General features: G+C 38.1%; 1 protein-coding gene across 13 annotated transcripts in view; it reads left to right on the forward strand.

Annotated features, from left to right (window-relative positions):
* Nucleotides 1-15,884, forward strand: part of Eml5 (EMAP like 5) — a 104,816-nt gene that overhangs the window by 59,116 nt on the left and 29,816 nt on the right. For 7 of the 13 annotated variants that reach the window (XM_076921447.1, XM_076921448.1, XM_076921446.1 and 4 more), the window contains exons 22-28: nt 3,028-3,180; nt 4,325-4,456; nt 6,398-6,486; nt 7,455-7,631; nt 10,133-10,334; nt 10,944-11,070; nt 13,749-13,763. In XM_076921447.1, the coding sequence (XP_076777562.1) occupies nt 3,028-3,180; nt 4,325-4,456; nt 6,398-6,486; nt 7,455-7,631; nt 10,133-10,334; nt 10,944-11,070; nt 13,749-13,763 (895 nt within the window). Of the gene's footprint in view, nt 1-3,027; nt 3,181-4,324; nt 4,457-6,397; nt 6,487-7,454; nt 7,632-10,132; nt 10,335-10,943; nt 11,071-13,191; nt 13,449-13,656; nt 13,764-15,686; nt 15,696-15,884 lie in introns of those variants that run through there. The other 6 variants (XR_013106657.1, XM_076921439.1, XM_076921449.1 and 3 more) reach the window with 5 other exon arrangements.

Genomic DNA, 15,884 nt, shown 5'->3' on the forward strand with positions numbered 1-15,884 from the left:
CTCAAGCTGTGAGTCTAGTAACAAACAACGACAGTTCTTTTTCCAAGGCAGCTAGCTGCTTCAGGTCAGACTTCCCAGATACAAAAGAAAGCAAACTAAAGGTGTTGGTGAGCAAGACTCAGAATCATGAAATTCAAGCTCTCAGTCTTGTCAGAGTCCAACCAAATGAATTTTGTTCTGAATTCAAAATTCAGAGTTCCCAGTCAGTGTCCAGCTTTCACAGAAGAAATATGGTGAAGTTGTATAATTAAAATTGACACTATAATCATTTACCCAGTGTTCAATTTGTGTTTAATTTTTTTATGGACCATTGGGTGTCAGGAATTCTTTTAAACTTTCTGTGTTAACTTTGACTATCTTAACTACTCTGACTTGTGCTGAACACTTAAGACCTAATCTGGTTACTTCTCTCTGTAAATGATTCATGCACTCAGAATCTCTTGCTCATCACCTTGTAATCACCATTAGCACAGTGTTCAAAGGTGGGGACCTCTCGGGCTCCCCAAGAATGTAGACAGTCACATTCAGCAGCAGAGACAACTTGGCTAACTATGGTGCTTGTGCATGCTTTCAATTACTAACATTCCATTTCCGGCTCAGAGTACTCAGCCCAAAGGTAACAAAGTGATAACCACTAAAAGACAGTTAATTACTAAGGGCGTAAGAGAGGATTCTGGACAATAGAAAAGGAACAACTGAAGAATGCAGATATAAATGTAAGGACAGTAGACAGTGAAAAAGGAGTGAACAAAGGAAGTACTGGCCACCTCAGGGTGCAATTCATATCCCTTTGGAGGAAAGGGCCTTGATGCCACTGTACTCTGTGCCTCCTGCCAGTGGTAAAGTGGTTTTCCAGAAGGTGTATGCCCTGGCTAGTCTAAGAAAGCCTCTGCTATGATAGCACCGCTGTCTACAGCACATGGGTGCGCGCACGCGCACACACACACACACTCACATACACACAAACGCGCTTGCGCGCGCTCAATCCTGTAAATCTATCTGCTGGCTCCAGTATTCTAGAAGAAAGAAGCCAAGTCCCTTTCTTCACTTTGGTCTCGCAGGTTCCCTCTGGCAGTGGAGCAGGACCTACATTAGTGAAGAAGGAATTAGGCCATAGAGGCAAAGTGTATTGAACATGCTGCAAAGGTCATCACACTGGGCAGTAACTAGAATACTGTCTGCAGTGTAAGGTGTGGGAAGATGTCTACAATTTAAAGCCCTTAAGTGGTTGGATTGAACTGCTTTGTGTACAGTTTTCTGGCATGTAATTCATACTATATAAAGGAGGGCAGTCCATGTTGGCTGGTGTACAATGTGGGGGTTTAAATGAACTTCATTGTGCATGCTGTTTCCAGTTGTACAATTTCTGCCACATGAATCATAGTCATGTAAACAGGAGCAGTTCTGACCAGTCAAATTCAGTTCTTGTCCTACTTTGTTTTTTTTTTACTATGATAAAGACCATGACCAAAAGCAACCTGAGAAGAAAAGGGTTTATTTATGCTCACAGTTGGGGTCTATCAGGAAGGATAGTCAGGGCAGGAACTGAAGCAAGATTGGTGGAGGAGTTCTGCATGCATACTGGCTTGCTCTTCCCAGCTTCCTCACCCTGCTTTCTTACACACCCCATGACCAACTGTCCAGGGCTGCCACCACCCACAGTGGGCAGGACCTTCTACATCAGTCATCAGTCAAAAAAATGCCCCACAGGCTTTTCCAGGCCAGTCTGATGGCAGCATTTTCTCAGTTAAGGTTCCCTCTTCTCAGATGACTCTAGTTTATGTCTGATTGACAAACCAACATTAGTCTTGGCCAGAGCCTCAGTCACAGGATAACAGATTGCAGCTGTCATGTCAAATAGCAATTTGGGGTTTCTGGACCATACTTGTGGAAAGTTTCCATTGGAGATCACTGCATTATCTGCAGAATCTCTTGTTTATGCCTTTCCCTCCACAGTACGCTCTTGAAAAAATCAAGTTGTCTGACTAAGCAAAACTACCCACAGGATTCAGCTATAATATCACATAGCAGGAAAAAGAAGTATGGTTTTGGGGTTGGCTGGTAATAAATGACAAATTCTATCGTGATTTCTGTTTAAAACCACCACGTACTACCATATCCCCTGTTTGTATCTCTAGCCTGTCCTCCTGAGAAGTATTAATACGTCAGATAGCTTTCATCATACCTTCCATTGAGTTTCTTTTAGGCAGTCTTAACATACATGTACTCATCTCAGTAAGTGACATCACTGCTGAGAAGTGTGATCTGGACTTTTGTCTTCCTCTTTCTCCCCACCAAGTCTGTCTGCATCCTTGTCCATTCCTGTGCCTGCCACTGCTGCCGTGTGTCATCACTCTCAAATTGCAGCAATCATTCCTAGATTCTTCATTATCAATGTCTGCCTGACTAGATAATTTATTTCCAGTTCAGTCAGCTTTTCCTTCTGTATTTGCCTCACTGCATCCCTCAGATGACACGCTGGTACTGAAAGCTTTAGACTCTTGCCTAAACTTGCCGTGTAGCCTGCTGTTGGCACAAGCAGGTTATTCTCTCTTTATTCATCAATGTAGCTCTGACTTCTCTTGAAATGAATAATATCAGTAATAATAAACAATATTACTATTACTCATGGATAGTTTAGAAACAGATCTTTCTAGCTTAAAGTCATAATTGTGTACTGTCCTTTTTAATTTCTGAAGCATTTTTACAAAGATTTTTAAACTTCTGATTGAAAAGAACATTTAAGGATATCACGTGCCTCCCACCCCTCACCCCCAGTCTTCACTTAGGTCACTGGCTTTTTATTGGTTAAATTCTCTCTTTTTCATCCCCTTTCTGTTGAAGTGAATAACAGTACATTTTTGTTATGTTTAGAAGCCAGTTTAACAGAATGTCTTGACTTCTTTTTTATGTTAATTTGAGGCCATAATACATACAAGTTCCTCTTTATAATTAAAGGTCCTTAATGCACATACATTAAATATGTGTGCATGACAGACATTCCCTGATGCTTCTCTTCTCTTTCAGGTGGGAGGTGCTGCTGCTTTTCCCCTGATGGAAAAGCTTTAGCTGTAGGTCTCAACGATGGAAGCTTCTTAATGGCCAATGCAGACACTCTAGAGGATCTTGTTTCTTTTCACCACAGAAAAGATATTATTTCAGACATCCGGTTTTCACCTGGTGAGATTGCATTGACTTTGTATTTGATTATTAGTCTCAGTGAGTAAATATATCAATGGGTAATTTTTTTCTAATTTATTTTACCTTAGACCATACTTTCTTTGTCTTTATTTTTCTGTCTCTGTCTCTGTCTCTCTCTCTCTCTGTCTCTCTCTCTCTGTCTCTCTCTCTCTCTCTCTCTCTCTCTCTCTGTGTGTGTGTGTGTGTGTGTGTGTGTATGAGAGAGAGAGAGAGAGAGAGAGAGAGAGAGAGAGATTGAGAGATTGAGATTTCAGTGTGTGGTATGTGTGTGTAAACTCAGAGGACAGTTGGTATTCTGCTCAATCGTCATCCATCTTACTCCTTTTGAGACAAGGTCTCTCACTGAACCTGAAGCTAGGCTAGCCAGCAAGTGCAACAGTCCTCCTGTCTCTGTCCCCAACCGTGTTGGGGGCCACAGGGTGTAGCCATGCCTAGCTTTTTACATGGGTGTGAGGATCCACATATCAGACTTCTGTCTGTATAGCAGGCACTCTTTCCATTGGCCATCTCTCCAACCTCAAGGTTTTACTTTTTGATTGGGCAGCAGATGAGGAGTAAAGGCCCTGAACTTGCCAAGTGCAAATGTCTGTTTAATCTTCACCTGTATGCCACTAATTTTCCAAATGAATTGGGTCACTTTAGGTGAACTTTAGTTTTCATGTTTGTAAATAAAAGGGGCCAAATAACTATTTTTTTATGTAGTAATGCTTTTGAAAGTATAGAAGTTTTATGTCATAAATTTTTTGATTCATTGTCTACTACAGAGCCCACTACAATATAAGAATTACTAATGATAAGACAAACATTTCTTATGTTGATTTTGGTTCATTTTCCCTCAACATTTAGCAGGATTTTGGGGGGAAGGGTTGATTATATCAAAATTGGGTCATACATGGTTCTTTAAATTTTGCTGTCTACTGATCTAATGTGTTATACTAAGAAAATGTATTTCATTTTGTTATTAATGTTCTTGAAGAAATATTTGATATCAACATATGGTCTTAATTATAGTATAGCTTATGAGACACTTAAGACTTCTCTCAAAACTACTAAGTTACTTCTAACTGCAGAGTCAAAAACTCCTTCCTGAGGTAGGAGATGTAAACAGATGTTTCTGTTGTAGGTTCTGGGAAATACCTAGCTGTGGCGTCCCATGACAGCTTTGTTGATATATACAACGTGACGAGTAGTAAACGAGTGGGGGTTTGCAAAGGAGCAACCAGCTACATCACCCACATTGACTGGGACAGCAGAGGTAAGATGCCGGTGAGAGCCGTGTGGGCTCTAGCACAGCTCTGCAGAACAGCAGATGGCATTCAGCTCCAGGTGGACACCGTATAAGTTCAGACTTTCAGAGTATAGGTGGCGATACAATGTTAACTTTAAAGTAATCTAAATTTTGTACAACAAAGAAATTTAGCCATAATGTCCTGATTTTTGTCAGATAAACTTCACACATTTCAAATTTGGAAATAGAAATGTAAAGATTTCAAAATCACTTCTTCCATTATTTAATATATTATACATTTTTCTTAAAAATGTCATTATATGGCATAGTATTTAATAAGTACTTTGCAGAATGCACAGCACATAACAATGTTTGAAAATTTCTGACAAATGTTAAATATTTTAAATGCCCTCACTTTAAAGGATATTTTTAACTTTTTAAATTTCATATTATATGTTAAGGTTTCTCAAACATCCTTAAATTGCAAGCAATTTTCACAACAAAAATGTTTTAAGTTTCTTTTCAGTGTGAACACCAACTAATATATCTACCTACATAAAAATAAGCCTTTTATGAATGAAATTATTTAATTAAACAGAGATTAAGACAATGCAGTGATGTTAATATATTCAGTATAGAGGAAGCTGGCCTAGGGTTTTGCACATGCCATGCAAGTGCTCTTATCACTGAGCTGTGTCCCTGTTGCTCATTTCTTATTTTTCACTTTCAGACAGGACCTCTCTAAATCCACAGGTTTGCAGAATTCACTCTGCAGTCCAGGAAGTCCTTGAACTTATGAGTCTTCTGCCCTCTCTCAATCTCTTGAATTGCTCAAAATATAGGCCTTAAACTTGAGTTTTCCTGCAAAAAATGAAAACAAAACACAAATATCCATGCAAAAACATATCTATCACTTCATAAGGAGTGAAGTTCGGCTTATTCTGGAGCCAAATATTAGTGACCATGGCCTGGGAGCACAGACCCTGGTTACTCCAAATACCATGTTCCAGGCTAATAAGTTACAGGAAGTTTTCATGATCATAAAACAAGGAAAATTGTAAATCAAGACATTTCAAAGGTACATTGATTAGACCAGTACCACTTATTGAAGATGCTTTATTTTTTCCATTGTATAATTTTGGCTTCTTTGTCAAAAATCAAGTGTTTATAGGTGTATGGATTTAAAGGCATTCACTGCCAACCAGGGAGCCTTTATAGGACCGACCTAGGCCTTTTGCTCATGTGTTAAAGTTGTGTGGCTTGGTCTTCCTGTGGGACTCCTAACAGTGGGAGCAGGGGCTGTCCCCAACTTTGTTGCCTGCCTTTGGGCCCCTTTCCTCCTGCTAGATTGTCTAGCCTTAATAGCAGAGGAGGTGCCTGGTCTTGCTGCAACTTCATCTGTCATGGCTGGTTGACGTCCATGGAGGCCTGCCATCTCTGAAGGGAAATGGAGGAGGAGTGGGTGAGGGAGGGGGGAAGGGGAGGGGAGGGGGTGGAAGGACTGGGAAGTATGGAGGGAAGGGAAATTGTGATTATGATAAGAAAAGAAGAGAAAGAAACATTTCAGGAAAAACGTACATTGGTATGTAGATCAGATAGGCTCTGCAGAGAGAATCCATGTTTTAGGCCTCAGATGCTGTCTGCTGACATTCTTATTCTTGGAGTTGGTCGAAACTAGGACTCTGACTATCCTAAAAGGATTTACCTAATTAATAGTAACAAGCATGCTAGGTCTCAAGCAGAGATGAATAGTAAATCACAATTTAGGGGATTAAAGCTAGCCCAGGATAATTTGTCTCTAGACTAGAACATTCCAGCTCTTCCTAGGGAATTCCACAAGTTCCACTCATCCTGTGAGATTTTTATCATATGTTGTTTTGTTTCCTTTGGGGGAATTATAGTTAAGAGTAATGATATTTGTATTCATGTATCTTTAATATGCCTGTAATTTTTAAATTTTCTTTTAAGGAAAGCTTTTACAGGTCAACACTGGTGCTAAAGAACAGCTATTCTTTGAAGCTCCCAGAGGGAAAAAACAAACCATCCCCAGTGTGGAGGTAGGAAGATGGTGATGCTTGTTGTGATGTTTATGTGATTGACAGTGGCTGGAAAACTGAGGCCTCCTTCCCATCATTCATCCATGTGTGATGATCATTCAGTCTCACAGGACTTGAATAGTTCTTCGAGCAAGTTTATTTTACTGTGCCAGATAGAGAAATAAATAGGTAAAGAAAAGAGATACTTTTTGAAAGAAGGGGTCTAGGCCTGATGGTGTAGGCCTTTAATTCCAGCAACTGGATCTCTATGAGATCAAAGCCAGGCTGGTCTGTGTAGAGAGTTCTAGGCTAGTCAGGGATTACATAATGAGACTCTGTCTCAGAAAATAAAATAAAAGGAATATAAAAACTTGTATACTTAGCTGCACTTGAATTGCTGTCCTAAAAGGACAAGAAGCATTCCCTGGTAAATAGGACATACCATCTCCTTTGTGGTACCAAGTGTATGCGTCTTTTGAAGCCTGTATACCTAAGATGCTGGTTCTGGCAGGTGTGTGTGGGGATGGGAGAAGGGAGTAGAGGAGGGGGAGGAGAGGAAGGAAAGAAAACTATTCTTAGTCTTGTGCCTGATCATTTTTAGTTGGTATGACCTAGGAAGAGATGCTCAGCAAATGTAACATGGAAGAGGCTTAATAAAGGGGCTATCAGACTTCTTAACTTGTAGATTGAAAAACAGAGACTTAGATACACAGTAAGCCTTGTTTTGGGGTAATCTGTGAGAAGAAGCAATTTGACTTATCACTGTATGCTCAACAGCTAGGACATACAGTATGTGTATAGTAAGCATGTCCTAAATGATATTATGCTGAACTTCTCTGCAGGCAATGGGGCTGGGAAGCTGTAAAACCAGCTAGGGATTTAGCAGTTTTTCTGTTAAATCTTTTTTACTTTTACTGTGATAGAAAAATATTTAGACTTGGCATATTAAATGTTAGAAACTTAAGCAGGTTTTTTTTTAATATTTTTAGGTGGAAAAAATTAGTTGGGCAACATGGACAAGTGTACTTGGTTTATGTTGTGAGGGAATTTGGCCAATAATTGGAGAAGTCACAGATGTAACCACCTCTTGCCTCACTAGTGACAAAATGGTCCTAGCCACAGGGGATGATTTGGGATTCGTGAAGCTGTTCCAATATCCAGCTAAAGTATGTGTTTCTCTTGAACTTATTTAATGATATTATAAATGAAAATGGTGGAGGGAATATAAATTTCACTGTTTTAGAATAGTAATGTATAGATAGTATGTAATGTTATATTGCCAGAGGTTTGGAATTGTGTTCCCTATTCTTGGCATCATATAGCTTTATCTAAAATTTAAGCATTATAGTTTACTAAACTGTGCCTTGGTTTATATGTTATATTGTACAGTGTTTTTTATTTTTAAATAAATATAACTTCCTCAGCATTCCTTTTATCAATATAATTTTATAATTAATTATAAGCATAAATATAACTTTACTGTGTTGTGGAAAATATTAAAAAAGAACAGCAAGTTCCCGTGCTATGCCCAGCTACTCTTAGTCCCTGTGATCTCGCTAGCCAGTTCTTATCTTGTGAAGACTCTGACTCAGAGCTCCAAAATCTCTCCACCCAGCTCACTAAGTTCCCATTGGCCAGTCACTACCACGTCAGCCCCATGCTTCAAAACCTCCATGGCCTTTGTGGTGCACATCTGGCAAACCCGTGCTTTGCTGCCGTACCTTTCTCTCTGGAACCCAGTCGAGCAGCTGTGTGAAGAAAAACACCACACAAACTTAGTTCAGAAACAATGGTAACTCAAATCGCTGGCTGCAACAACTAGAATCCTACTCTTGTAAGCCATATTAAATCTAAATCCTCTGTGGCAGATCCTGGCGGATCAGCCATGGAAACCGGAAGACACTATTACCTACATCTTGTCCTCACACTATCACCGTCTAAAAACTCCTCACTCTCCTGCTTCCTCTATCCTTCCATCCAGCCTACTCGCCCAGTGATTTGTCCCTTTATTCATTTGGGAGAAGGTTCACAAGAAGTCACCTAAGTATGTGACTCATTCCTCATTCCAGACAGCCCCTCCTGGAAAAGCAGAATTAGCATCAAAATACAGGAGCACCAGGCCATCCACAACATTACTGTATGCCATTAAGAGTCAATATAACCTTTATAGATGCACGGTTTACATCAGAAAAAAGTGTAATAAATGATAAACAGTTAAATACCTATAAAGTTAAATAACACTGATTTAATGTGATTTGTTTTTTTCTGAAAACAGAGCTACAGATTCTTTACATTGCTATATAACCTCTCTCTAGTCTATGTTGTTGATTGTTCAACTTATTGACCTTTGTAAAACATTAGGCTTCTGCTTCCTACAAAAGTAAAATGTGTATGTCGTACAGGTGCATTGACTTTCTGATTGTCATAAACTAAGTTATATAGTGTAATCTGGCATCAATATGAACATGAACAGAATTTGAAGTGGGGTGCTGAGTTAATGTCATGGTATGGAGCTCATGGTGGCCTCAGCTGTTAAACATCCTTGTTAGCATCTCCAGATACTCATTGAAATGAAAACATAGGTTTTAAACTTCTTACTAGCAACTCAGTCACTCAAGAAAATATCCTAGGCTCAGGGGTTTCAGTTTATAGTAAGTATGGAACTTACCTAGCCTGTTGGGTCGCTAATAGGAGAAGGGAGGACAGAGTGCGGTCCCTGTAGCAAGAAGCACACAATCTTAGAGAAACTCTGTGCCTTGAAGACAGATTCTTCCTCCTTAACAACAACAACAGGTCTTTATTTCATTTAATAGTGGGTAGAAGCATATGTGCCTTATAGCCTGCTTGCATGTGGAGGCCAGAGGACAACTTGAGAGAATCAGATCTCTCCTTCCACCAAATGTTCTGAGAATTAAACTCAGGCTTAGTGGTATACATTTTTCTACTCAACCTTTGTGTGAGACCCCTAATTTTGATTGTCTATCCTCAAGAGAATTCACTCATTTTTTTTCTTACTTTATTTATTTGTGTGTGTGTGTGGGGGGGGTGTATGCACACATGTATGCATGTGTGTGAGCACTATATGCCATGACACATTGAGGTCAGAGGACACTTGCTGAAGTTGGTCCTCTCCTCCAGTATGGCTTCTAGAGATCACACTCAAATCATTCAACTTTATAGCAAGGACCTTGACATGCTGAACCATCTCCTTGACCCCTATAGTTTGTTAATATGAGAAACAACTTTGAAAAGATGTTCACTTAAAACCTACTTATAGTTTATTGGTCTCAAATTTGCTTGCACAACTAAACTTTTCAGGGTATATAACTTACAGTTCCTTTGATATTTAAAAAAGTATTACAGTTCTGGAGGATGTAGTTCTACAGTACAGTGCCTATTGCCTGTCTAGCAGATATGGAACACTAAAAGATAAAAGAGAGGAAGAGGAAGGAGAGAGGGAAGGGTGGGGAGAGAGAGACTGACTTTGTATAAACTATGTGTATTTAGTACTTACCAACAAAAGCACAAGTGAATTGAAGTAAAATATAATTGTATTTATATGTGTATAATTGTATGTGGTATATATTACGTATTTACCTCAAACTTTAAAAACAAAAGTGTCAAAACTAGAATTGAGAAAGGATGTTTGGATTCACTTTATCTTCAGGGAAAATTTGGAAAGTTTAAGAAGTATGTGGCTCACAGCACACACGTCACAAATGTTCGCTGGACTTATGATGACAGCATGCTGGTCACCCTGGGAGGAGCAGATATGTCCTTAATGGTATGGACAAACGAAGTGCAGAGCCATCGGGAGAAGAAGTATTGTGACAGTGAAGAGTCTGATATAGATTCTGAAGAGGATGGAGGTATTTCATTTAAAAACACTTTAACAAAAGTACAGAAAAAGTAGCTGCACTGATTCAAACTTCAGAAGTTAAAAATACTAATCATGTTTGAACATAATATGTGTTATTAGTGTTTGGGCCAGTTTTACAGCAAAATTGTTTTTGTGATTCATGCCTGGGATATCTTGATGACTTAGATATTCATCATCTGTAAAATAGCCAATCATATTTTAAGTAAGTGCTATTAAAAGCTTTTATATTATTGAGCTTTATATTTTAAGATAATTTTGATTTTCTTAATGTGCCAGTAATATTAGTAATTATAAAAACAGGATAGAGGAATCATTTAACTGTTCAAACTTAACAGTTGAGGGTACGTACTAATAGTGTATACTTATGTGTATAGTATTTTTAGTACAAAGGAGATAATTAAACTCATTTGTAGCTTGCAGTAATGTATAATTAGTGATAATTAGTAGATATCATTACATATTATTATTTACATTAATTTTTCTAGTTGCATATTTAGTAATGTGCCATTAACCATTTATCTTATGTTGTTGAAAGATGAATTTATAAGAACATAATTGATCACCTTATCATTTAATAAAATGTATATCTTAATGACAGGCTATGACAGCGATGTTACAAGAGAGAATGAAATTAGCTACACCATCAGAGCCTTATCAACTAATATTCGCCCAATGTTTGGAGTCAAGCCTCATTTGCAGCAGAAAGAGCCATCAGTTGATGAAAGGTAATAATAAAGTTTAAAGTTTGATGAGGAAAAAGATACTGACATAACATTTTGAATTTATCTACATAGATTTTTCTATAGAAGTTAATAGCAGCATTGGTTTATACGGTTGTGAGCCACTGTTAGAAATTGTCCTTAAGTATTTTTTGGTGTTGACGCTATCTTTACAAGGAGTTCAGGGAATGTTACATCAATGTATAAAGCTACTGTGGTTGGATCAATTTTATTTTCAGACTTTCATAAGTGTGTGTGATAGACTGAGGAAGAGAGAGGGGTGCGACTCATGTTGAAAAACCCTGTCTGCGCATCCTCCATGAAGAGTTTGCTGTTGTTTAAGAATTCTTTCCAAAAAGGCAGGTTGAAGTGTAGCCTGTCTTTAATGGAAATTACTGTTCTTGATGTACAATCAACATATTCAGAGCAACTTTATGAACAGAAAACTTATATGTGTGTTCCTGGGCACGCATACAAGTACATGTGTGTGTGAGTGTGGCTGTGGAGGTCAGGCAGACCTTGCCTATTGGATCTTGTTTCTCAGGAGCATCCATCTTTTCATCTTTTTTTTTTTTTTTTAATGGGTTCTGAAGATTGAACATAGGTCCTCGTGCTTGAAAGGTGAGCACAGGGGCTTTTCACCAGCCCAGCTGAGAAGTTTTTAGTAACGTGTGTGTTGAGAAGAGAGTTTGACCTAATGCTTTCCTAGTGCAGGATGGAGAACAGTGAAGAGACATTAGGGGTTTAGGGCGGTAGCCTGTGATAGAGCACTTCCAGCAAATGTACGGCCCTGGGCCATCTCCTCAGAGTCACAGACAGAACAAGATAAGCCTATGGCATAGACTCCACACATGAAGAGGTTGAAATAATAAGACAGTATACAGAAACAATGAGAAACAGAGACGTGGCTGTGGGTGGGACAGCAGTGACTTCTGGAGAAGGCTATGACAAGGGAAACTTTATTTTAAGAAGTTTGTATTTGATGGAAAAGCAAAACCAACAAACAAGCAAACAGTGAACCATGGGTCTAATCAGGAGGCCGACAGGCACTCTGAGGACTCAATGCAGTGTTGCCAGGGAGTGCGGCTCCTGTCTGCTTCCTGTGCTCGGTGAGGCAGCTTGCTAGAATGTAGTGTCTAGTGCTAAATCTGTACATTTGGAGCCAGTCAGAAGAAATACCCATTTCTGTCATTTATCAGTTGTGTGACCTTGAAGAAATATTCACCTGTTCTTAAGCTGTCTTCACTGGTGGAATGAGAGCTATAACCCTTATCTGTGGATTATTTTGAAGTCTAAATAAAATAATCAAAATTTAAATAAAGTTAAATATTAAGGATTAAGAAATAGATCTTTATCACTTAATGAAGTATAGAGCAGGCTGGACATGATGGCACACATCAGTAATTCAATGGGGCAGAGGCAGATCTCCGTGAACATGAGGACAGCCTGTTCTACAAAGAAAGTTCCAGGCCAGCCAGGGCTACACAAGAAAGAAAGAGTAACCTAAAATACTAATTCTGAAATTAAATGTTCACAAAATAATGAGTACTACCTGAACGAATATTTATTAATTATGGGAATACATGTAAACAAACAAATGTGGGTTTTTAAAATTGAATGCTTGAATAATTATTATTAGTATTATTTAAGGGAAATTCTAACTCCAAAACAATGAAAAGTAAAAAGTACCATAATGTCTTTCATAAGTTATATTGATATTTTTCAAAGAAGTTTCATCATTCTTCAGGTCATTTTGTTATAAAACCTAACTTTACTTTAGAAGCCATCATTTTGTCACAGTAAAGCAGACTTCTTCTTCATTGGTAAAGCAATCCAAGTGGTATACAGGGAAAACGTTTCCTCTTTTGGAGGACTGTCACCATTGCTGTTAGTTTTCTTGAGACAAGGTCTGACTTTGTGGCCTAGTCAGGCCTGGAACTCACTGTGTTCAGTACCCCTGGCTTTCTTCATGTGCATGCTTCCTGCCTCTGTGTCTGTATCTGGTACCACAGGTGTAAGCCACCAGGCCCAGCCCTAGTTTGGATTTTTTTACAGCTAACTTCTCAGAATTATTCTGAATTAGTCAATTAATTAATTAATTTTGCATTTCATTTTCATTTTCTGTAGTTGACATCAGTCCTGCTAAATTCTTTTGAAAATGCTGAGACAGAAGTCACCAGTATAGCTCAGAAGAGTCCTCATTGTCACAGAAATGATAAAGTAAAAGGAGATAAAGAGTTACTTCTTTGGCCAGTTTTGAATATATTACTTAAAGTATGCTTTACTTGTTTAAAATAGTTGTCTCATATTTTAATGTTAGTCATTAAATGTTAGTTACTTCATAAGCAGATAAGCATCAAGTCGTCTACTTTATAGGAAATATTTCTGATGACAATTGATTACTATTATATTTAGTTAATACTTCGTGATTGTTTTCTAAATGATTTTAATAGTGATATGACTTTCTTTTTCAATAAATATTTTATAGCAAATATTTCTTATCTAAGGAAGTTGATTTTTAATAAGATTTCTAGTATTTTAATTAAAATACCCAAAATTCGTTATAAAATTTAAAATGTTGTATTTTCTTAGTGTTCTTCTGATATTACTTTGCTCTGCTTGCTCATTGTCATATGGACTCACCATCAATTTCCTATTGTTTCCTACTTCTCTTCTGCTCAAAGACAGGGGGTAGTAAGGTAAGTGTTTTATTAAGGAACATATTCTGTAAAAATGTTTAGTATTTGATCCTTATGTCAAGGCAGTAACTTTTTCTATAAAACATTTAGTTGCACTTGCCAAAAATAATTAGAAAGTGGAATGTGGTTGTTATTTTGAAAGTAGGCCTTCATTTCAAGTTAGTTTTACAAATGACTTTTCTTGGACTGAAGAGATTATAAAGTTAATAAACATATGTTCTTTTTAATAAAGTTTAATATACTCATTTTAAAATATTAAAATGGAATAAATATGGTATCTTTAACAAATTACATGAATAAGAAAGTCAGTTGGAGTGCTGGCTTGCAGCTACCTTCAGTGAGATGAAAGTGTCTTCAGAGCAATTCTAAAGGAGATAACATAGATAAAGTCGATTTTAGAAGTAGAAACAAGCCGGGCAGTAGTGGCGGCGCACGCCTTTAATCCCAGCACTTGGGAGGCAGAGGCAGGCGGATTTCTGAGTTCGAGGCCAGCCTGGTCTACAGAGTGAGTGAGTTCCAGGACAGCCAGGGCTACACAGAGAAACCCTGTCTTGAAAAACAAAACAAAAAAAAACAAAAACAAAAACAAAAAAAAAAAAAAAAAAGGAAGAAGGAAAAGATCACAAATTCTAGAGAAGTGATGGGTGATAAGGACGAGAAGTGCCTTTGAGACTAGATCATTCAGATATCCACTCTTCAATGGTTCGACAGCAGAAATCATCGGGGATGTTCATTATGCATTTTTAACAGAATACTATGTGCAGAGACGAGTCCAGAGTGTGGCCTTGATCTCTGAAGAGGCCCACATTATCTCTCATGAACTTAACAGAAATGAAGTGTCCAGTCCTAGGCCTGTATGTCAAGTACCATGTTTAGTACTGAGCTCCATGTTACAGGAGTACTGTAGCAGAAAGCACAGAGTGAAGCGAAGTTGGAAGGCTGCTTCTGAGAACACTAAGTTATTTAGGAATCACTGGTTTAGAAAACATGAAGCTAAGTAGAGATATAATTGCTGTCACAAGTTCAAGCTCCCTGTGCTTGGATGACTATCTGCCAGGAAAGTGTGATGGAAGACATCTGTGATCCTGTTCAGTTCTGTTAGTGATTTTTTTTTTGCCATCAACCTCCTCCTGCCCTTGGGTCTGAATCCAGGCCTCAGACGATAGCCAAGTATACCAAAACAGCTGTATCCTCAGACTCTTGTGGTTTTATTTCATTTTATTTTGGTGTTCTGAGACAGAATCTTAAGTATAGCCAGAGCTGGATGACATTCGAGGTACCTTCTCCTCAGCTGCCCAAATGCTGGGATTTTAGTCTCTTTAGCTTTGTTCTTCTAGTCAGGGAACTACTCCTTTTGGGATACGAGTGAGAGGTGGTTTTCTTTGGAGACAGAGTTTTGCTCTGTGGTTCTGGCTGCTCTGGTACTAATAGTGTGGCTTAGGCTATCCTTGAGCTCACAGCAATCCTCTTGCCTCAGCTTCCCAGAGAGTGCTGGCACTATAGATGAGCGCCACCACACTCAGTTGACGTTTCCTTTTTAATGGTACTTCTTTGGTAGCCAAGTCTCAAACTTGTTCTGAATGGCCGAGTCTGTCTGAGTTGGTACCTGGCTAAGGGTCTCTCTTCCTTTCTTAAGAACAAAGATAAAATTAAATATTTTGCTTGAATGACATTCTAAAATTTATCACAGAACATTCTTAATTCTCATGTCTTCCTTTTTTATCTTCTGATTTCTATGCCATTAATAGAATAATTTAAGCTTTTCTTACATACAGTAATAACCTAAGAACAAGCCTTTAATGTATGAAATATAGTTTATCTGTGCTAAACCTAACAATATTTCATTATGAGAGATACTGTTATAATGTTTTAAATTCAAATATATATTATAATCCTTCTTCTTTTTCCTCTGCTGCTGAGAAGAGGATCCAGGTAACCCTCTCTTTGCTATGTTTATAAGGCTAAACTTTGTGTTTTTATCATCTCTCTATTTACCATTAGTGAGCAATGGTGCTTTGTTCTTTACCTCTGTTTCTATTATTCCTACCTCTGAAGGAATGGCATCTTAATTATTTGGCCTACATAAGTCAATTACTAAAATTTTATGTATGAAAATTGTAT

Source organism: Arvicanthis niloticus, chromosome 23 (genome assembly GCF_011762505.2).
Source record: "Arvicanthis niloticus isolate mArvNil1 chromosome 23, mArvNil1.pat.X, whole genome shotgun sequence".
Taxonomy (NCBI): Eukaryota; Metazoa; Chordata; class Mammalia; order Rodentia; family Muridae; genus Arvicanthis; species Arvicanthis niloticus.